The sequence below is a fragment of the Argiope bruennichi genome, chromosome 5 (genome assembly GCF_947563725.1).
Source record: "Argiope bruennichi chromosome 5, qqArgBrue1.1, whole genome shotgun sequence".
Classification (NCBI taxonomy): domain Eukaryota; kingdom Metazoa; phylum Arthropoda; class Arachnida; order Araneae; family Araneidae; genus Argiope; species Argiope bruennichi.
The window spans coordinates 52,871,756-52,894,405 of NC_079155.1; the positions used below are offsets into that span (position 1 = coordinate 52,871,756).

The 22,650-nt window shown below is 29.2% G+C and overlaps 1 protein-coding gene across 3 annotated transcripts in view; it reads left to right on the forward strand.

Moving 5' to 3' along the window:
* Nucleotides 1-4,137: 4,137 nt before the first annotated feature.
* LOC129968742 (disks large 1 tumor suppressor protein-like) overlaps nucleotides 4,138-22,650 on the forward strand; it is a 294,351-nt gene continuing 275,838 nt past the window's right edge. For all 3 annotated transcript variants that reach the window (XM_056082941.1, XM_056082944.1, XM_056082943.1), the window contains exons 1-2: nucleotides 4,138-4,411; nucleotides 11,859-11,990. In XM_056082941.1, coding sequence (XP_055938916.1) covers nucleotides 4,393-4,411; nucleotides 11,859-11,990 — 151 coding nt within the window. In that variant the 5' untranslated portion in view covers nucleotides 4,138-4,392. The remainder of the gene's footprint in view (nucleotides 4,412-11,858; nucleotides 11,991-22,650) is intronic.

Here is a 22,650-nt window from a genome sequence, read left to right on the forward strand (position 1 = left end):
AACCTTTTTATTATGTTTAAGTAAATCAATACATAATTCAAATGTCATTGCATTTTCTCATTCCATTCGCTGGCTAATTATTTTTGCCTAGAATTATAATAACTGGCAAAACTACACTACATCGATGAATTACGGATGATTGACAGATCGTTTATAACTCGTGCGGAAACGTCCACATATGCAACAGTCATAATATCTCCACGATCCACTTACACAATGTTGCGATCGCAATTCCTTTTCTATATGTAAAATAGGAAAAGGGCTAAAAAAATCAGATCAGGACAGTGGATTTAATTTATATCACCAGAAGTGATTTAGACAAGAGGAGGTCAAAGGAGCAAATTTATTCCGATTATCGAATATCATGATTTCACAATTTAGCATTGCGATGTACTTTAAACAGATTTTGTGCAACCTTCCCACCCCAGAGTCTTGACGCACGAGGGGAGCGCCTCTAACATCTATACGAAAAATCTCCACTGTCATCCACATCATCATCTTAGAACTAGAAAAAAAAAATTAATTCACACATGCAATACGTTAAATATTCGAAAAATATAGGGCTAAAAATGTATTGTGTAGATAAATAAATAATATTTTATTTTAAATATTTATTGACCTCCATTTTTATTAACATATTAAATCCATTTTCAAATAGTTTTCAATCATGTTAAGAAAGCGTATAATATACATATAATGAACAAATAAACTGAAAGAGTTTTATACGAAATCATTACAATATTTAGCTAAAATTAAATTATAGAATTTGAACTTTTCAAGCTTTGTTTCTAGCAAATGTATTTAAAATAAATCTTTATCTGATTTTTAAAAAATATCACTTTTAAAAGAAATAATTAAATGATTTGTCTATCTCTCTTTACCCATAGTAAATGCCAGGTAATTTTTAATTTTTTTATTTTCAATTTAAAAAATGAGCTCTTATTTATATCTGCTGAGACAGAAGTTAAAAAAAAATTAATGAAACAACTTAAAGGAAGAGTTTGTTAGGAACGTAGTGAAGTTAAACTGTTGACAACGTTATAGTTCTGAGTTTAAAATCGAAAATTAATTATTCTCTAAAATTTTGCAAAAAATAAAATTTTTTGCAGGCATAAATTATACTTTTGTAGTTTTGATTCTTATTGGTAAGTGATTTTTCAGTTTTTGGTATAATTTGAGTTGATCTTATTTAGAACATGTATTAAAATCAAAAATATTTCAAAAAATATTAAAATATCTGAATGAAAAGAAAAGAGACTAAACCTTTCACTTACAGACGATATTGCAATATCTAATATTTAAAAAAAAAAAAAGGAAAATTTACTTTTTTAATTTTTTATGGCTGGTTTTCATTTTTATATAAAAAAATGTCGTTTTAATTTTCCGTTTAATAATGTTTCTTGGTTTTCAAAACTTGTTTGGGAATTTAAAGAAATTTTTTTTCCTAGTATTCTTGAGCATATCATTGAAACATTTATTTGATCTGTATTTTTTCAAAAAATAGTTTAATTTCATTCAATTTTCAGAAGTCTGAAAAATATTAACGTTTCTGTTTAGTATTTTGCATCACAAAACTATACATAATTAATATAATTAACAATAGTATATAAAATGACATTTTAGAATTTTTCTATTAACCCTTATCGTGGCAAGATTGCTTTTTTGAAAAAAAGCAAAAAAAAAAAAAAAAAAATGTATAAAGGTAACTTCTTTACGCTATAAAAAACATCAAAAAATTTCTTTAAAAAATCGTTTAATAGAACTAAGTTAAAAATTATTTTATAGTGGTAGTATATTTTTATAAAGTTGTATGTATGGTATACTATACAAAATGAACATAAGGGTTAAATATGGGATTGGATTTTTTGTAGTATTAATCCCCCCCCCCTTATTTAACAGAGGGCTTAAAAACCTATCCTAATTGAAAATTAAACGGGTTTATTGCATCTATCCGGCCCAGCTACCTTTTTTTTCTGGTTAAGTTTCAAATTAAATTTGAAACTTTCCTTTTTAAAACAGACTACCAATTAATTGCAACGGAAAAAAATAGTAAAGTTCTTGAACCACCGATTTTTCTTTTTCTGATATCGAATAAATTGTTGTTTGCAGCATCTTTACTTTTATTTTAAGTTTCCAGCTGTGCTCACAACAACAACAAAAAGCTCTAAGGTTGATATCCAAAATCCTTTTTTTTGCAAGCCGATCTCAGGTTTCAAACTTAGCAGAGTTAAATAATTATTTTTAAATCAATGTCGGTGCCTGAGTAGCTCTGAAATAAAATCAAATTATGAATTTTTTAAAGAAAAATATGAAAAACCTTAAATTTTTTTTTTATTTTCTACTTTCCATATTTGATGTAAGCAATGGGAAAATATTGCAATTGTTTAAAAAAATTCAAACTCGAGATTTTTACGAATATCGCCATCTTTCAGACTTTCTTGAGTCCGAAAAATATATTCTTTGAAATGTGTCTGTCTCTTTATATCTGTTTGTGAACATGATAATTCAAAAACACTTTGAGCTGGATGAATGAAATTTGGTATGTGCTCTTTAAATGTAATTTGGAAATTTCCTTCAAATTTCGAAGAAATCCAAGCGAACATGAAGACTACAAAATGCACAAAGCTAGATAAATAAAATTTGGTACACAGATTTAAAATCTAAAGTATAGATCTTTATCAAGTTTTGAAACAAATCTGTTGAAGGGTTAACAGTCTATTAGTCTGGATAAATGAGGCAATTAAAAAAAATCCCAATTTATTACGTGATCTTGTTATTAAAACTGTAGTTGTGTCCAATTTTGGTTTCAATCGGTCGACAAAAAAGATATTCAAAATGCATATTCAGTTTTCTTCGCCTATCTACGAAGCATAAAATCCTCATACGAGTGGCTCTGAAAATAAAAACCTGAGCACTCGTGACCTTCTCGGTTTTGTTCAAGTATTGATTTTTTCATTTTTATGCTGGGAGGGGGGGGGGGGGGTCGGATACGCTTATATCAGGGAGTATGCGAGAAGGTTTTGAGGAGACTGTTAAAAAATTAAAATTATTTACATTATCTCGAAATCAAATTAAAGAAAAAAAAAAAAAGAAAAAAGAAAAAGAGTTAAAAAGACGGTATTTTGACTTTAAAATCTGATAAATGAGTGGTACATGCCAAGAAAGAATTGTTTAGGATTTTGGCAATATATTGACTTGTTAGACACATAGAAAAAGAAGCAATGCAATGCATCCGATTTAGTCACGAAAGCTAATTGTAATTGTCCTATAAATAGAACATTGGGTGTTAACGGGTTAAACTGACTAAACTAAACCAATTCATATATAAAGCAATCATGAAAGGTTTAAAAACATAATGAATAAATGAATGAATGAAGATTTACACTGAGTAATGAGTGATTTTTGAATGACGTAAGTGATGTGACCTCAAATAGTATGATATTTATTGAATTAAAAGATAAATGAATATAGTAATCTAGTAGTAATTAAGAATCAAAAAAAAAAAAAGAGTTCGTAATAAAGTATTTAAAATCACCATTTTCAGATCACACTGCTAAGTTCAATAAAAAGAAACGTAAATTATAATTATTTGTTTTTAGTTGCTGTAGATTATAATTCAGAAGCACTTAAGTAGAAAGAAATATTTTTCTATTCTATTCTATTCTTACTTTTTTTTTTTTTAACAAAATTGAATACGAAGGCATTTTATGATCATGTTTTTAATAATTATTTTAGAGACTGTGAGAATTATCATAATTTAAGAGCGGAAAATCTAGATATGTGAAGAACAAAAGTTGAGCACTTCATGATATTACAGAATAGAAGTTTACTATTCAATGATAATTTTTTATAAACTAATTGGAGTAAATCAAGCATTTAAATATTCAAGTTCTTTTATAACTAGAAAGTTGGAAATAAAGACCGTATCTCGAGAATCCATGCTCTTGAAAATCATGTATCATTTTGAGAGTAGAAACTTTTCCTCAAATGAAATTGAACTTTTCCGCCTTAAAAATATATCCAGTATAACTGATGCTTAATTTGGCGATATTATTTTTTAAATTCGTTCAGAATGACGCCTTGTGGCGCTGTTTTCAAACTATTGGTAACCTTTCAGCCGCCATATTGTCTGTGGTATTCGTCAGATCCAGTGTGTATTGGAGAAGTGAAGTGTGTTATGTTATTGTCGATCGCTGTGAGTGACGTAATTGGATGTTTTTATATATGTGTCGTTTGCTCAAGATTTTTAAAAAAATTTAGTTTTTAGTGATTGATTTGTTGTGAACCACCTGCAACATCAGAAAATCAAAATTCGTTATTTGAAAATTCAGAATCGTGGCGCTTTCGCCAGCCTTGTGGCCAAATAACTACTTTGACATCGGAGGTTTGGCCATGCCTGTTCGCAAACAAGGTAATAAGTGCTATTGTTTTTGTGAGAAAAAGCGTGTTTGTCCTTTAATGTGTACCTCCCAAAAGAATGTGCTGAAAGTGCCGATTGCCGCTACGGTTGGCTTGTGATAACGAGTTTCATCTTCAAACACACCCCTATTTTGAATGGGTGTTATTCAAATCTTGTTGTAAAAATGGTTCAAATTGTCATATTTTAGAGTGTGTTAAGATAATATAAATATAATGTCTTAAATTCACACTCTTAGATGTGAAATAAGTGCATTATTCTTGCGTTGAAAGGCATTATTCTTTCATTGCATGCATCACTTGCACTGATCACATAATTGGTTCTTACATGCTTCGAGTAATGCCCGATTTCAGTTGCATATTTCAGTAGAGGCCGGCATCCTCATACAAAGTGTTTTCGTGTACAAAAATGGATTTTTCTGGGAGTTGCCCAACAAAGTTTCATTATCACTAGTGCTTTTTTTGTTGTTATTTTGAAATGTCATGGATGAGTCATGTTTACAAAATATTTGAAAAGTGCATGTGCCCTTAAAAAGTCAATAATTTTATTTTACTTTATAAAATTAGAATATTTTATACACGTGCTTTTATATCATTGATGCAATAATTACCTGCCTGAAAATATTCTGAAGATATTTTAAAAATTAGGCATTTCAAATTGTTTAATTTATTTTCTTAGTTGCTATTTAAAAATTATGAAAATGTAGTACATTTCCTTTATGAAATCTTATTTATTTCGCATATTTGAACAGAGAAAATGTTATATTTATTTAATTTTCAAAATTTTTATATGACAGGATTTTTAAGAAGGAGTAACAAGCTTTTATGAAATATTCCTATAATTTTGAATTTTACATATTTAACATAATTTCATTTTGATTTTCATTTCTTTTATTAAGTGTTATTGTCTATTTTTTCTTTACATATAACATTCCCAACATTTTTTGTTTACAACTTTTATACCAGTAAATAATTAGAATTTCACCTCCTTTTTGAAAGGTATCTCTTTGTAGTCACTTGAAAGATTATTTCTCTCTTATCACTCATGTCATGTGTAATAGGTAGGTGGTTGATAATTAGGCATTATCAGAATAGATATTGAAAAGAATCATAGATCTTATTTTCCTGGCACTTGAAAATAATCAAAAGTCAAAATTCCTGTTTTATAGAAATTGTAAAATTATGTCTCGTCCACAAACTAAGATTGGTTGTTAAAATTTTTATTAGTCTATCCTTTTAGATGGTAGAAAAATATGTATTATTATTGTTACAATAAATTTACCTAACTACATATGCTTATAATATACATACTATATGCTAGAAATTGTTTGGATTAAATATTAATCTCTTACCTCTTAAAAATGCTCTAGATTATAGATTCATTTGCTATTCATACATTCTCTATTATTTGATACTTTTCCTTCATGCACAATTTAAGTCCTAGTTTAAGACAGTTTGATTATAATTGATTTATAAATTTATACTAACTTCAAATTAATCTCCCCCCCCCACATAGTTAGTTGATATGCTTAAATTGTAAATTAATTTTGTAATCTCAATGAAACTTGTGTAAAGAATGATTTTCTAAAATAAATCTTCAATTATAAGTAATGTCCAAAATATAATTTTTCTATCTTGATCGAGAATAATATGATATTGATTCATTTTACATAGATTCATCTCTTATCAGTTTGAGAGATTGAATTATTGTAACTTTATTGATATTTATAACTTTGAAATTTCTGTAGTGTATAAGAATTCCCTATTAAAAATTGACATTTAATGCCTCATGATTTTGGAACAGGAAGTCTTATGAGTTTAAATGTCTTCAATATTAAAAAAAATATATATATTTTAGCAGGATTCATATTGACGCTATATTTGCAAATTGTTTAGAATGAAAGTTATTACGATTCAAATAGACTATTTTTCATTGACTTAGTTCTTGAAATTTTACATCAGAATATTAGTATGTTGCTAATAATGTTTTTAATATGTTATGAAGAATAATTTTCAATTGAAAGTAGATATCAGTTTCATTTATATCCTTTATATTTATTAGTAATTCAAGTACCAGATTTAGATTTCATAAGGCTCTATCTATTTGAGCTGTAAATCTTTTTGTTATTCCATTAAAGTAGAGCATTTAATATATATATATAATATAATGCATTCACACTCGGATGATTTTTTTTGGGTCCCCTGAGAATAGTGACTAGCCTAAGTTATAACTTATAAAGGTCATATATAAATTAAATGCTGGCAATTCATTACATAATAATTACAGTAAATAAGGGGAATTTTTATCTACACATTTTTTTTTATTGTTTTTCTTAGCAATTAGACAGAAGTTTTTGCCTTAGCTGCAATTTGTAAGGTGAAACACTTATCTATGTACTGCTTATTTTGGTTGAAGCAGAATGCAGGGTTGAAGACCTAGAAGAGACTTTGTATTTTCGTTTTATTCTCTTTAATATCCATTACGGGAAAGCAATTTTATTTACAAGCAGAGACGCGGACAAGGCACATCCACCACAGTATGGCACAAAAGCAGAAGTAAGATAAGGACACGAAACCAATGATCTCCTGTCTTATATAATATGGGATTACCGGCCATGCGTCAATTGAATACATATGTTGACCTTTGACAGGTGCAAAAGAGAGATAATTTTCACTTGATATGTAGAATTGATTGTGCAGTAATTTTTACACAGCTTCGTATGTGGAATGGGGATCAGGAAACTAGCGAACACTTTAGAATGATCCCGACATGGGCCGAATTAGGTAAAAAATTCAGGAAGTTAATTTAGATTAAATTAGATATTAAAATATCATTATATATATATATATATAAACACTCGAAATAACATGCTGCCTGTCAAGAGATGAAAGACAAAAAGAGATGGTGGGAAACATGTTAATAGGTTTTATTCACATGATGTTCCCCTTCATCTGGAAAGTGAAATTGTTGAATATTACAGATTTTGCTTTTCTTTGGCGGCTTATGATGCTATCTAGAGCTAGATCAATATTGGGCAGTTAAAGTTATGGGAATTAGATTTTGAGAATTGTGAGGGGAAAAAAATCAAAAGTCTACACAAGTTGGGAATTAAAGTAATTCGAAAATTATTTAGAAGTGTTGATCAATTGGATTTATTACGTATATACCCTTATTTATATCAGTAATTTTGTATGGTTATGTTATTATTATTAATATTGCAATATTGGTAAATTAAGAAGTTTAGCTTTTGAGTTTGAACCATGTCGAAATACCATCTGATAAAAGAGAATTTTGTATTTTCATGAGTAGAGTAATTGTCTGTTTTATTAATTTACATTTTTGTTTGATTTCTGTGTTTTACGGTTTTAGATGTATCCTTATATTATCTGGTAGAAAATTTATTTGTTATTAGATTTAAAATATTTTTACATTAATTTCTTTCTTTTATATTATTAATGCTCTATAATTGTAGACATACTTTTTTATATTTTACATTATAGTGTGATTACATATCATTCCATCAAGACATTGATTTTGGATTCAAGATAGCTCTATTAATAGTTATAACCTTTTTAATAAGTAATTTAAAAATATGATATTTAATGATCAAATAATTTAATTTTTATATATATTTTCTAAAATATATCAGAAATTAGATTTAATGATGCTTTGTTTGATTTTTAAGAAATTGCAGGATATAATTTGCTCTGTTTTTGTTATGCTCTATGCTTTTTATATGCATTATTTTGAAGTTTTAAATTCTTTAATAATTCAAAAAAAAGATAAATTCTAAGATATTTTTAATTGAAAAAAAGTAGATATAATATTTTTTACTTTATTTTTTAATATTCGAGTTGAATTATTTCTTTACATTACACATACTAAATTTTGAAAAATCAGTTAAACAAATCTTACTGCGTGCCATAATTTTAAAAGAGTTGCAGATTTCTAAAACTCATTTAACGTTTCATGTCCTCTTGTATATATGTCTACATAAATTAGAAAACAGTGTGACAGATTCATGGTTTTGTGCGGACTCGCAACATTTTTAACATTACTTGCCAGCTCTGAAAGGAATTTTTCAAATTTAAAATTAATAAAAGCACCTAGTCGTCTATGCCTTAAGAAAGGGTGGCTGATGAAACAGTAATACTAACTGAAAATGAAATTCTAGCTAAACTTGATATCAGAGATTTGCAAAAGCAAAACGTGAAAAATCAGATTTTCAAATAAATGTGAAATTGTATTTTATATTTAATAGAAAAGGCATTTTTAAACATGTCAATAAATTATTAAAGTTCAATATATATTGATGAAAATAATAAAAAATCTTTTTTATGTGCAATTTCAATTTTGTTTTATTAATTTAAAAGATACTAATATCTTTTTCATATAAAATTGCTGTGCATTAGAGTATACTAGTGCACACTGATAAGACATTGATTTTTCTGTCTAAAGATGACTATTATTCTTAACTAGTACTGATAACAATAAGAAGTTGTGAGAAGAGAATAATATACTTCTCCTAATTGCTTATCAAATATAAGTTATGATTTATTTTTTTCTATTATAATTTCTTTATTATTTTATTTTTAAATTTTTTGAAACTCTAAAAAATGAGAAAATAAGTGTTATATGTGTTTAAAATTATGGGTAGAAGCATAATATGATTTCTGTAGAAATGTGCATAAAGAATTCAGATTTTTTTTTATAAACAGTAATAAAATATAATAATTTTCAATTTAGTAATATTTTCCCAGAAAAGTTAGCATTTTAGCTGTGAATAATACCCTTTCAACAAACCAGTAGTGAGAGTTATTTGATGGCTTTCCTTTCTCTGAATATCTGTCGTAATGCTTCATACTGCTATTGTAGAAGAATTGAGTCCTCCATATTGTAGTATGCAAGATGAAATTTCTTTACGTATCATAGGTATTGTTCAGCTTTTGATGCAATCAATATTTGAGGAAAAACATGAGCTTCAGTTGCTTTTTCTAGTACGATCACCTTTTTAGGTTTCAAAACTATTAACTTTGTGATCTTTAATTTTAAATGAAATCGCAGACAGTAACAAATTAACCAGTCAAAATTAGTCATGAAAAATATGTGTGAAAATTTAAAATTACATAATTTATATTTTTTCCACCCCATTACATAATTTATATTTTTGTTCAATGATGGAGGCTTTCCTTTAAATATGGTTGATTTTGCACTCCTGGTAATAAGCAAATGCAGTGCAAATATAGTATTATATGGTACCTATTCCATTTTTCAGACTGTACTCTTGATATTTATCACAAGTCTTTGACTTAAAATAATTTACTTGATTTGCATTTATGTAAATTCATTTAAGAAGCATTAGTTTCTATTATAGAGAATTTCAGTCACTAAAATATTTAAAGTATAAGTGATGACTTTTTATGTTTTGAATTTCAATCACCTGAAAGTTTTATGATTAAAGCAGTGGTAAATAATCTACAGAATAAATTCTTGAATCTTGGTAGCTTAAATTTTAAAAGAAAAGAGAAGACATGTCTTAATAAATTTTAATTGGAGAGTTGTAGACCTCTTGCATAGCATTTCCCCTCTTGCCTCAAGTACTACATTTTTTTCTATTACTTTGTTTTAATCTTTTAAGATTATAGAAGATATTAGCTACAGTAGAAGGAAGGAAATAAGTTAATTGTTTGAGAATACTTAATTATTATTATTTTTTTTAAATATTGCTCTTCAAGGATCTTTCTGAAATTTAATTGCACATTATGCAAGATATTAAATTCTTTTATATATTCTTATAAATTGTTTTTTTTACATGCTATTTGGCATTTATATTGTACTTTTGTTTAATGATTTTCTACAGTGTCAGTTTCTTTTAAGTTGCCATGTAAACCTAATTGATTTTGTGTTATTTATTTCATCAAAAACAAGTTTTGAAAGTCTCTCTTTTTTTTTTTTTTATCTTTTTGTTAGTGCAACTTTCAGTCTAAACCAAACATACCATCTTGCCAGTAGATTTAGTTTTGCCTTTGGAAATGATGCTATTTTTAAATTGTATTTAAAGGAAGCTGCAGAATTTTGAATTATTCTTACAGATTTGTGATTTTTTTTTTTTTTTTGTTTTTGTTTTAATGAAAAAACGTTTTGTTTTTAACCTGTCTTCAATTGCTGAATTCCTTCAAATTTTCATTTTTTAATATAAGAGAAAAACATGTTTTTCCTTTCTAACTCTAACTTGTGATGCTAATATTGAAGTTCCACAAAAATACATCATTCATTTCATTAAATATAAGCTAATTCTTGATCAATCTTATTTAGATTTAGATACGACACACAGCTTGTTGTTGAGAGAGTATATAACACACTGCTCTTTTTACGAGCTATATTAGGAAAAAGTTCTCATTTCTTTTTTATATCTATATGCTGTATCATATATTCAATTATTAAGCTTAATTAGCATAAATCATGACATATGATTTTTCAACAACATATGTTATCTTATGCAGAGTAAAATGCCATTTTAAGCTCCCTGCAGTTTTTTGTGAAAGATAAAAGTTCATACAAATCAACCTTTTGGACCTTATTTTGGCTTAATAGCTTAACATTTTGAAAAGTAGTAGTTAAGGTAAATAGATTATTTGCATTTAATAAATATCTGATATCTTAAGAGTATATCATAGAATTTAAATAACATAAGCATGAATCATATACTTAAACAGAACATGAAAAATGGGGAAAAGCTGATTTGCTCATTTATCGAGAAAATTAGCTTTTGAAAGCCATTTGTTTTTACATTTTAAAGCTCAAACTCACCGTTTCTAAACTAAAAATATTAAATTTGTACTGTAAGATTAATAATTACAGATGTTTTGTAAACATTACTTCTCTTTTAGATTCAATCATTCCTTCCTCCCCTCTCTTTTTTGAAATGATACAGCATGAAATCTAAATTAACAGTTAAACAAACACTAAGCCTATGGAAAGGAGAGGGTCAGTTTAAGTTTAAAGATAAAATATTATATTCTAAATAAGCATGTTTTCTGCTCTCATGGAGATTTATTAATGGTTGTGAGGCTAGTTAACTGTGACAGTCTTGACAGTCTGATGACAAGATGTACCTTCTTATGCAAATTAAGCAAATGACAGTCTTGTAACTTGTCTATTTTGTGTTGTTCAAAGTTTTTATATATTTTTTTATAACCTCCTAATCATTCAGTCTCTCTGCATGCCAAAGCTGATATGATTTTTTAAAATTTGTGGTTGTATTTTAAAATGTAGTTGCAGCTATATTTTATTACAAATACATTAACAAAATACTCCATTCCACCTAAAATTTTCTTGTGCATCAATTTGAGCACCTAAAGCTATAAATATATTGTAACCAAACAACTTAAAATATCATTTTACTATTCCTATTCTGATGTTATGTTGTTTTATTTTTTAGAAGCCCATAGGGCTTTGGAGCTTCTAGAGGAATACCATTGTAAATTGAACAAACCTCAAGATAAACAGCTCAGAAATGCCATAGAACGAGTTATTAGAATATTCAAAAGTAGACTCTTCCAAGCATTGTTGGGTGAGTAAAAATAAATAAATGTGTTGGCATATAGACTTTGCAATTTTCATTTTGTATTCATGCTTATAGAGAATGCAAAAAATGTCAATAATTCATTTAAAATTTCTCTCATTAAATTTATTTTCTATGCATCTAAATGAAAAATGCATAGTTCTAAATAAATCCTTGGATCAAAGAATTTTGTAAAACCTAAAATTTTCATATCTTTGTGAAATTTCTGAATGCCAGTTTTTAATTATAATGTTTTTTTTTTTTTTTTTTTTTTTTTTGCATAATATATATTCAGAAACAACAATTTGGCAATTCTCAGTTATATTCGTACTTGCCTCAAAAGAAGAAAGTTTTTTATTATCTGTAAAAAATTGATTCTTTGCAGGGAGGCGTAAAGAATTTCAAATTGCCTTTAAAATTATTTAGATTTTTTTTTTGAAAAAAAAAATGGTATTGCATGAGAAAATATTTAATTACAAGAAAAAAAAATCACAGTTTTGTCATTTAAAGGTAGACAAGAATAATTTGAAAATTATTAGGTGGCAAAAAGAAAATAGCAGACAAGTTTATAAATGTAAATAATGTATAATGAAATATTTTAAGTAATAGCAGGAACCAAGAATGCTTCTTATTAATATTATTTATATAAATACAGAAATAATGTAATGGAAATATTGCGAGTCAAGAGAACAATTGAAAAGAATTTGATTGTGTAATAATATGGATCATAGTTATAGCAAATGTACACAGATTTTAGAAATACTCTATTATACAAAATACTATTTAACTTAATAATAGTGTTCTTTTAAAAACTAAAATTCCGAATGTATTAACATCAATTGTCAACATCTTATATATATATATATTGTTTGCATCCAGAACTTTTTTTTAAAATTTTGGAATTAGTTTTGTATGTGTATTACATAATATAAGTAAAATATATTATTTTTCAACACTTAGTGGTATATTATAAAGGAAATTAAAAATTGAGAAAGCCTTTTTTTTTTAATGTGTAAACTTTGTTGCAAAATTTGGGAAGTTTATGATATGAATTTTTTATTTGAAATTAAATATATTAAATTCATGTCTCTTTTAAATTCTTTATTTCCAATGTTAAATGTGTCAGTGATTTGTCCAGGAACATAATCCTTTCAAAGTAATATTTTATCCTAATATTTAGTAAAATATCATAATAAATAAATAAATGTTAAATTGTAAACATGCCTGCAATAAAGAACTAGTATTTTGCTTGGTTTTTATAGAGGGCACAAACACCATATTGTTTCTATACTACAGTCATTATAACATTGCCTTTAAAAACAAAGTTCAAAAAAGCTTTTTCAAAAAACTTGAAGAGCAGATATTAACTAGTATATAGAAAAAATATGCTTGCATCCCCCCCCCTTCAAATTCTTACTTATTTCTGATTTGGCACGCCAACAGATGTGAAAAGTAATGAGCTCATTACTGCTCTTTATAATCTTTTAATATCCCGCTTTCATGTGCCCAGATTTTCTAAAGTGGCATTTGCAGATAGTTGAATGAAATTGTACTGTTTCTTCTGTAGATATTAGAATTAATTAAAAAAATCTTGAATGCAATGGTTATTGTATATGAATTTGAACTATTGTTTAACCTATTATATTCAGTGCTTGTAAATTAGTTTGCTTAAGCATTTTCATCTTATTAGCCATCATTTTCAGTCATTTATAAGTTGGCATTCTGTAGGTATCAATTTTATGAGATGAGTGTTGATAAGCAGCATTTGCACTAATGCATTCTATTCTGTTTTCACATGGGGGGAAAATATATGCTGCTCAAGCTATGTAATTAATTAATTCAACTTTGGTTGAAGATTCTGGTAGTCATTTAACAGGTGAAAAAAAAAATGGTTGGAAGATTTTGTGATAGAAATTTTAGTCTTGAGAATGTTTCATAATAGGTGGATTGTCCTCAAAATGCAGTAAAAAATTTGAAGACGAAAAATTTCAAGTTTTACTGGGTAAAATTCATGCCAAACTCAACAAAAGTTGGCAGAACAGTTAGGGGTTATCCCTAAGCAATATCAATTCATTTGCAGGCAGTAGGAAACATATAAAAGGGAGGAAAATGGGTTCCTCGTAAATTGGTGGAAGGAAACAAAATCTGAAATGTTAACATCTGCATAAATTTAATTTCTCGGTAAAAAATATATAGTTTTTTTTGCACAAAATCATTATAGGTGATGGAAAGTGGATCTTATGTAACAACTCTTAAGACTGAAAAGCATAGGCTGATGCAATTCAGCCATCAACATCAGTAGTAAATATGAGTATTCATACTAAGTAAGTGTTACCGTGTGCTTGATGGGATTGGAAAGGAATTTAGTACGAGCTTTTAGAACAGAGTCAACTATTATAGATGAACGTTTGTAGGCCCAATAGATCAAATTAAATAATACTGTGGATGAATAAAAGCCATTTGCTGACCAAGTGAAGAGAAAATTGATATTGTTGCATGAAAATGCTCGTTCACATACTGTAAAACAAACCCAGGAACTCGTCTTCTGCTTAGTCTGGGACGTTGCCCAGTATACGGCGCATTTTACAGACTTGGCTGTTTCAGACTACTGCTTATTCAGATCGATGTTGTCATATTCAAAAGATCAGCGGTTCCCTAAAGTTGAAGATGTGCGGCAAAGGCTCGATGACTGTTTTGCTTCGTAATCAAGTTTCTATCGTTACGGCATTCAGCATCTACTCGCTAAATGGCGAAAGACCTTAGATAATTATGGCGAATATTTTCCAATTATGAATCTTTGCGACAATAATAAAGTTAAATTAAACAAAAAGAAAAGAGAGCTGCATATCTTCTTTCCACCTGATATTACCAGAGCTTTTGGATGTATTTTAATGAAAATTTTCATAATTCAATAATGTTACCCCTCCCCCCGCGGAAAAAAAAAAAAAAAAAAAAAAAACTGTACGAAATTACTTTACACATTCATATTTCTGAAGAGACCTATCTACATTAGAAGTTTAGAAACAAAATTATGTTATCAAGCATAAATTGTTGATAGGGGATATGTTCTCCTTTTTTTTTTTTTTTTTTAATTCTACAAGAATTGAAACATTCCCCCCCCCCTCTCTCCCCAATGGTAGGTTTTCCAATTACTTGGCATTTCTGTTTTCAGGCCTTTGGGCCGTGCATGGTATCAAGAAATATCAAATAATAAGAAAAGAATTGTGGGCAACATTATCACAGCTTTAATGCTTTGGAAAATGAAGAATTCGCCAACATTTCCTAATTCAGCAACTTTATGATATTTGTGTTTTTTAGAGAAAGATAACCGCATCGCCATTAGATTTTGAGATCCGCAAGGTGAAATTAAAAATTCGCGCCTATCCTTAAATATAGAAGTATAATTGAAGTAAAAGTGCTAAAAAGAATTTTGAAACCTTGGATAAAGTGAATTTATCATAGTGTCAATTGCTATGTAAGTTAATTAATTAAGTTAACTAATGTAGCCCAAAATTTAGAAAATTAATTATGTGAAACGGGCAGTTCAAGAGATCATTTTAGAATTAATTTAATAAGCAAATATTTTCTCTGCCATTTTTTTTTCCCGATAAGAAATTGTGTGTTTGCAAGTTTACATTTTTCCAAATAGAGATGCACTCTTTCGTGCCATATTGCTTTTATTTCAGTTTGCGTGTTCGCCTGCGGATATTGGCTCTAGGCCAATGTACGAAGGTATATATGTGCCAAGAATTCTACTACTTGGACATATTGACCAATCTATGTATTTCGCTTCAGCTTGGGTTTTTATTTGATTTAAAAGAAATTCTCATTCTTTATCGCAATCTCCCTTCTTCTAGGCATTCCGCTTTTTTTTTTTTTTGTGTGAACGAAATAGCGGGTTTTGGCACAGCTTTATTGCTATGTATTATCATTTAACTTTTTATGAAATATATCAGATATATATCTTGTAATGATACAAGAACTATTGCATCTTGCAATGATACAAGACTATTGGATTTGGTAACTTTTCTGGTGATTGACCAATATTATGTATTACTAATTTTGCAAAATGATGAATAGTATCAGATATGAATCTTTTAAATTAAATATTTCAGATGCGTATAAGTAAGTGGAAGAAACGCATTCATGAACATTTCGGTAGAGTAAATTTCAATCTTTTTTTTTAGATAGTTATATTTTCCAGGAAGGAAGTATCCTCCCCTCTTCCATCATTTCTCTTCATTTAAAAATGCCTATCATATACATCTTTAATTATATGATTTATTGATTTAATGAGTTCTGTACCCATTAGTTAAATTAACATCTGTCTTGAAGTTGTGTTCTTTAGGGGCAGACTCATAATTTTCTCTTTTCACTGCTTTTAGATTTCTATAGTTGAAAGGTTTTCAGTGAATTGAAACGAACTACTATCAGTAGTGGTATTTTCTGTTAAATAGTTTTGTTTCTGAAATCATATCATGCACCTGAAATTTTAATTTCTGAAAATTTTACAGCGGTTCCCAGATTTCAGGATATTAGTATAAATCAAAGCTTTGACAGGCAGGGGAGGTTAGGCATATTACCTTCATCAATCCAATCTGTTCTTTATCTTTGTTTCTTTTAAAGAGAAATAAGCCTAATGTATGTTTAGAAACAGTAAATCATCGACGACTGTTTTACCTAATTTAGATAAACTAGATTTCCGTTCCTTATGTAGTGGTTTATAGCGAGAGAACCATGCTTTAATTGATTATGAAAGTGTTACATTTTCCGTGGGTACTCGTTTCCAGGATTTTATTGTAATTATTATTATGTGATAACATGATATTGTTTTGGTTTGAGATTTTCGGAACTACAAAATGCACAGGCAGAAAATTGGCGATTTATTGGCTTTTGAGGTATCAATTTTTCGCCTTTTGGGATTTTAGAAAATGGTAAAGAAGGTTGTCACATTTGACGACTTATTGCCAACAAAAAGTTACAGTTTGGCTTGAATGTCCGCCATGTATCCGATTCTCCTGTCTGGTCAATAAAAGGTAGGGTCGTAAGAAGTTATTGACCGAAGAAGCACAGAGAAGAAAATGGGAATGAACGTTTAACAGCGAAGGGAAGTATCGAAAGTTACGCATGTATATTATCTTTATATATATAATATTATAAAGATAATAATAATATAATTTTTTAAAATTTTCATTTTCAATTTCTCTAGTGGCAAAAAGAGTTTTGGAGCTCGAAAGAAATTTGAGATGGGGGAAAAATATATATATTTTTCTAAATATCAATAAAATTGTTTGAAACCGGTTTATGCTGGTTAATGACTTAAATTAATTAAGGCAAATAATGACTTAAAAAATAATATTGTTCTCACATGATAACTTGCAATTTGCGATAGCAGATTTCAATTATATATAGAAAGCTACTTTTAGTCGTTTTTTGCAGCAGTCAAACGCGTATTGCGAACTAATTTATGAATGTCACTGTCTGGTTTCATAGCTATGGGCTTTTTCACTTGCACTTAGCAGTTTTTTATTCTGTTTATGAGGAACATTCTTTTTTTAAGTTCATGTATAATAATTGTATACATGTATTCATGTACATAATTGTATCAAATTTTCATGAATCATTGTTTTAAATTTTGAGTTGCTAAAATCATTTCTTACGTCATACTTACGCAATATTATTCTTACACATTTGTGTTTATAATTTAATAAATGAGTGTTTTTTTAAATATATGTAGGACTCAAGGATCACTACTATTTTAGAATGCACATTTAATTACATTTAGGGGCAATTACATTAACATAAAATAATTGAACATTAAATAGATTTCGTCGAATACGTCGCGTCTCACACGTCTTTACTTTCGTCCAGATCCGTCTAATCTGCACTCCGTCTAACAAGCGTCAACACCTGTTGGCCAGCAGATGGCGCTCGTCATCAGACGTTCGTCACTACATATATTTTATACTTTTACTATTCGATTGGCGCAGTGTAGCCAGATATGGCTCTTGCGCCAATAAACCAAACTAAACCAAGTCTGGTTTCATAGAACACCCGACATTATTTTGTTGATTTTTTTTTATTTATTTGGAGCTTCATAAAATTGACTGAGCACTATATAAGCATTCATACGTTGATTGGTCTGAAACGGCGTATATCCCTGCAGTAGGTTCAATGCTGCTCTATACATGTCAAAAGATTGATTACTATTTGATATCTGTAAAACTACTGATGTTGCTTGCATTCATCTTGCATCTTCACAGACTAGGGAATTTGAGAATTTTTCTTCTTTAAGATGATTAAAATGAATCATGGTAATTCTCTTAGCATTAGGCATTGCTTTCGGTTATTTTTGGAGCATATTGTATTTCATTCACTCCTCTTATGCCTTGTCTCATAGACAGGATGAAGCCTTTTCATAATTCTTCGTTGTGTGATCCTTCCACAAAACAAAATTCTCTCAGTGTTGCGGGACTTCCTGCATGTAACGCTCTTGCCTCCCCCCCGCACTCATCTCCTCTGTTTTCCAGTCACGTCAGGTTATGGACGGAACCTCCTGTGCTAGTCGACCGCATCTCCAAAAGTGGAGAGGGGGCGGGGGCGGACTGGCAATAGGGCCCTACTTCGTGCCGGAGGGGGCTCTTCAATGTGCAGGCCCCATCCCTTCCGATTTCGTGATGTTCGAACATTACTGTAAGAACTGGGGGGAGGGAAGGAGGGAGAGAGATGTGATGCTATAAAAAAAGAATGAAAACAGACGATCTCCAGTGTTGTTGTGCTCTGGAGAATGGGATCGAACGGAACAAAATGGATGTCGTGTTGAATGGTTTCTTTTTTTGAGGGGGAGGTAAACGTACTCTCTTCAATCGATTATTTAGAATTTTCTTTCCTTAATGCAGTTGATTCTACAGCCTGACATTCTTCTTAGGTTAATACATTTGTGATAATCTATTGTGCTCGAAGCCGGGCTTTTCTTTCTCATTTACAGCGTCTTGTTCATTTCTAAGTTGTTAATTAGGCTGGTTACCTTGATCTTCTTAGTGTTATTATATATACATGTATATTATTAAAGTTAGTGATTTTTTTTCTTTCATTTTTTTTCTTCTTTTCAACTTGTGTCTTGCAATGTCGAAATGAAACTTCAAATCACATTTAGTTTTAGTGAAATAATTTTTTGAAGCAAAAAATGTTTGCCTATTTGGTAGATTCCTATAGGAAGACCACCTATTACAATGGTTCTCATGACGCGACTTTAGAAACATTTCTGTAGATGTTCACCGAGCATGGTTCTTAGAAACCAAAACCACCCTTCATTCAAAAGTTTATATATATATATATATGCATATAACGCTTTCCCCATGTTGTGAACAAGACAAATGCAGTAATTTCGTTTGGATTTTAACTAGTTTGGAATATGTTGTTAGATATGTAGAAACCTCGGCTGAGTTCGTAAATGGGCCTCTAGCTCAAATGGGTGAAGAGGTGGGGGGGGGAGTGAAATTTTCATTTCGCTATAGCTTTCTTTATAGTGTAGTGAAGATAGAGAAATAAATCAAATTAGCCAAATTAGCGTCTCAAATGCGAACAACTTTTGTATTTAGTCTTCCAATAACTGCAATATCTTAGAAATTAGGTGCTAAAAAGCGATTTTTAGACCATCATTTTGCCTGAAATTAGATTTAGAAATATTAACTTAGATGAAAAGGCATCTATCTACCTTTGCCTTCCAGCTTGCCTCGAGGATATTTTTTTTTTTTTTAATACTGTCACGCAGTAGATTATAACTCTGTGCTTTTGCTGAATGTGTATAAGAATTGATTAGATTGCTATATAGATTCACCGTCTACAAAATGAACCTACTAATCAAACTTTCCATCCTAACATAAGATTCCAAAACTTTGAATCGTATATTAGAACGAATATTCAATTTGAAGAACATAATTTAAGATTTTAAAGAACCTCTGTTTCAACCTTCCTGAACATGACTAACAAACACATCTTTGTAATTATGCATATCTGTGAACACGGTAAATGAAAAACGCTTTGTGCTAGCCAGATGAAATTTAATACATGGTCTTTACATGTAAACTCGAAAATGCAAATGATTTAAATCAATAAAATTTCGTATGCTAATTTGTGATTACGATTGTAGTTTTATGTCGAATTTTGGTTCCAGTCAGTCGGAAACAAGGTTTCTAAATATATATTCGGTTTCTAGGTACTTGTGTATTAACCGGGTGCCATTAATTAATCGTGAAAAAAAATCGCCGAAGACCGCTCTCTAATGAACTTTTTCGTAACTATTGTTCGCCAATGACATGCGGTTGATACAGTACCATTAATGTAATACTGTTAATACAATACCATGCGTTTAATAACCAGTACCATTTGTTACCGTCATGCTATTATACATGGAATTCTCATGTGCTGGATTTTGAAGATAAAATTTTGAGCATTTGAGGTATTTACCATTTTGTGTTGGGTTCACAGTTTTAGGGTGATGGGGACGGTATATATTAGAAAGTTTCGGGGAATTAACCTCGAATGTTAAATAATATATATATATATTTTATTTTACTTTCCCACTAAGCAAAGGATTAATATTTTAGCATTTTTTTAAAAAATTTCTTTATTGGATGCATGATTCAGGATGCGACACACTCAGGAAAGCAAGGCATGTTGAAAGTTCAATATGAGGAAACTTTTTGAGCTTATCTAGCTTCAAACAGAAATTTTATCGTATTTTAGCTGAGAGTGCATTTATTTTAACTGCGTGTTCAGCTAACAGGTCATATTGAATTAATATTGAACAATAAAGTTCCAGAAGTCGGACCGTGAAAAGCATAGAAATGCAATGCCCACGCAATGGTTTGAAAATAATTCATTTTAAAAACGCTGATAAATTGAATAATTACGTATATATTTATTTATAAAGTGATTTAGATTTAATTGAGTAAAATGAGTGTCACTATTAATGTGCCAGTGAATACCTGTGGTCGGTCATAAGAGTACCCTAATTAAGTGGATAACATTATAGCTACATATGCAATTTAAGTTAAAAAAATGTGGCTCTCCAAGATTTCAGTCATTGAACTGTTGATAATTGGCTCTGTAGACTAATGAGTATGTCGACAACTATCCCAAATAATTAGCTTGAAAAGGCATATCGAAATTTTTTAACTTCAGAAGTAAATATTCATAGAGTTTATTATGATATAAATATGCACCCCTAAAAATATACAGTATTATTATCAGATATCTCAGACTTAATTTGATTTGATTATCAAGCTTTTATTTCAATTATACTGGTATTCTCCACCCCCTATTTTTGTATTATTATTATTTTGGTATTGGTCGATAACAACTCATAAAAAAAGAAGTTTGCTCTTTGATGATTATCACTTACGTCTTTTTGGAAATCCATCATCCTCTGAGTCTCAACCAGAAAATGCTTCACTTCTTGTCATTTTCCATCCACTGCAGTATCATACATTTTTTATCGCTTTCTCTTGTCTGTTCTTATTTGAGCAAATTTATGTAAGTTGTTCAATTAAGAACAGATACGTTTATATATTGACTTTTACATCTGAAATTTAGTTTGAGTTTTGCGGAAACATCAACTTAAATTGAATGTAGTTATTCAATCAGGTATCAGTTCCGTAGCACATATTTTGAATCATAATTATATGTACCTAATATTACAGGGGGAGGGGGACCCTATGAAGTTGCATTTTTAAAAAATGAAGTATTGCATTATAATTTATCGGTTGTGGCTTTTAATCGGAATATTTTATCGGAATAGATATCTCTACATATACTTACAGTTTGCAATAATGAATCCGATATCTATAAAATGGTAATGGTAATAATTCTTATAATGTGCGATTTTTATTTCCCGTTAGATTAGTATTTCAAAAAGACATAAAACATAATAGTTATAGTGCTAGCTAGATAGATAACTCTTTAGTTTACTGGATTCTTTAGTTTACTCTTTAGATTAGTTAGTTAAACAGTTGTTCTAGTTAAGTATATTGTAGTTTCCTACAGAGGATTCTTAATTACTTGCTGAAAAACCTTTTGCTCTTTTCTGAATAATGTTTAAATGTCGCGTGTTTTTGATGTTACTTTCAACTCGCATTTTGTTTTATAAGTAAACTAGATATCCATATTGACTAATACATGTAACGTCATAATCATGTATCAAATGTAACTGCGCATGCTATCTGATTGCTGGTTGGTGTATTCAATGCTGTAATATCGAAGTTTTTGTGACTACAAGGCGAATAGTGGATTGCGAAATTACCTTGGCGAAGTGTCACGTGAGCATGGATTCCATTATTGGTTCAAATGCCTACATGAAAGCAATTTCTGTAGAAGGGCTGGGGGGGGGGATAGAGAGAAAGCAAGAATTATGACGTATAATATAAAAATTCTCAAAAATCAATGAATTATGTTTAATCGTCATTCGGATATTTAATAGAATAAATCCAAAGATTACTGCTAATGATTGCTAAACTGGAATAATTTTTTTTAAAGATTTGTATATACTGTTTGCTACAAGAATAATTGTTTAATTGCTTGTAATTATGATTTTTATCAGAAATGATGAATATGTGCTCTTATTTAAGTTCAATCAAACACACAAATTAAGTTCTTAATCAAGAATCAT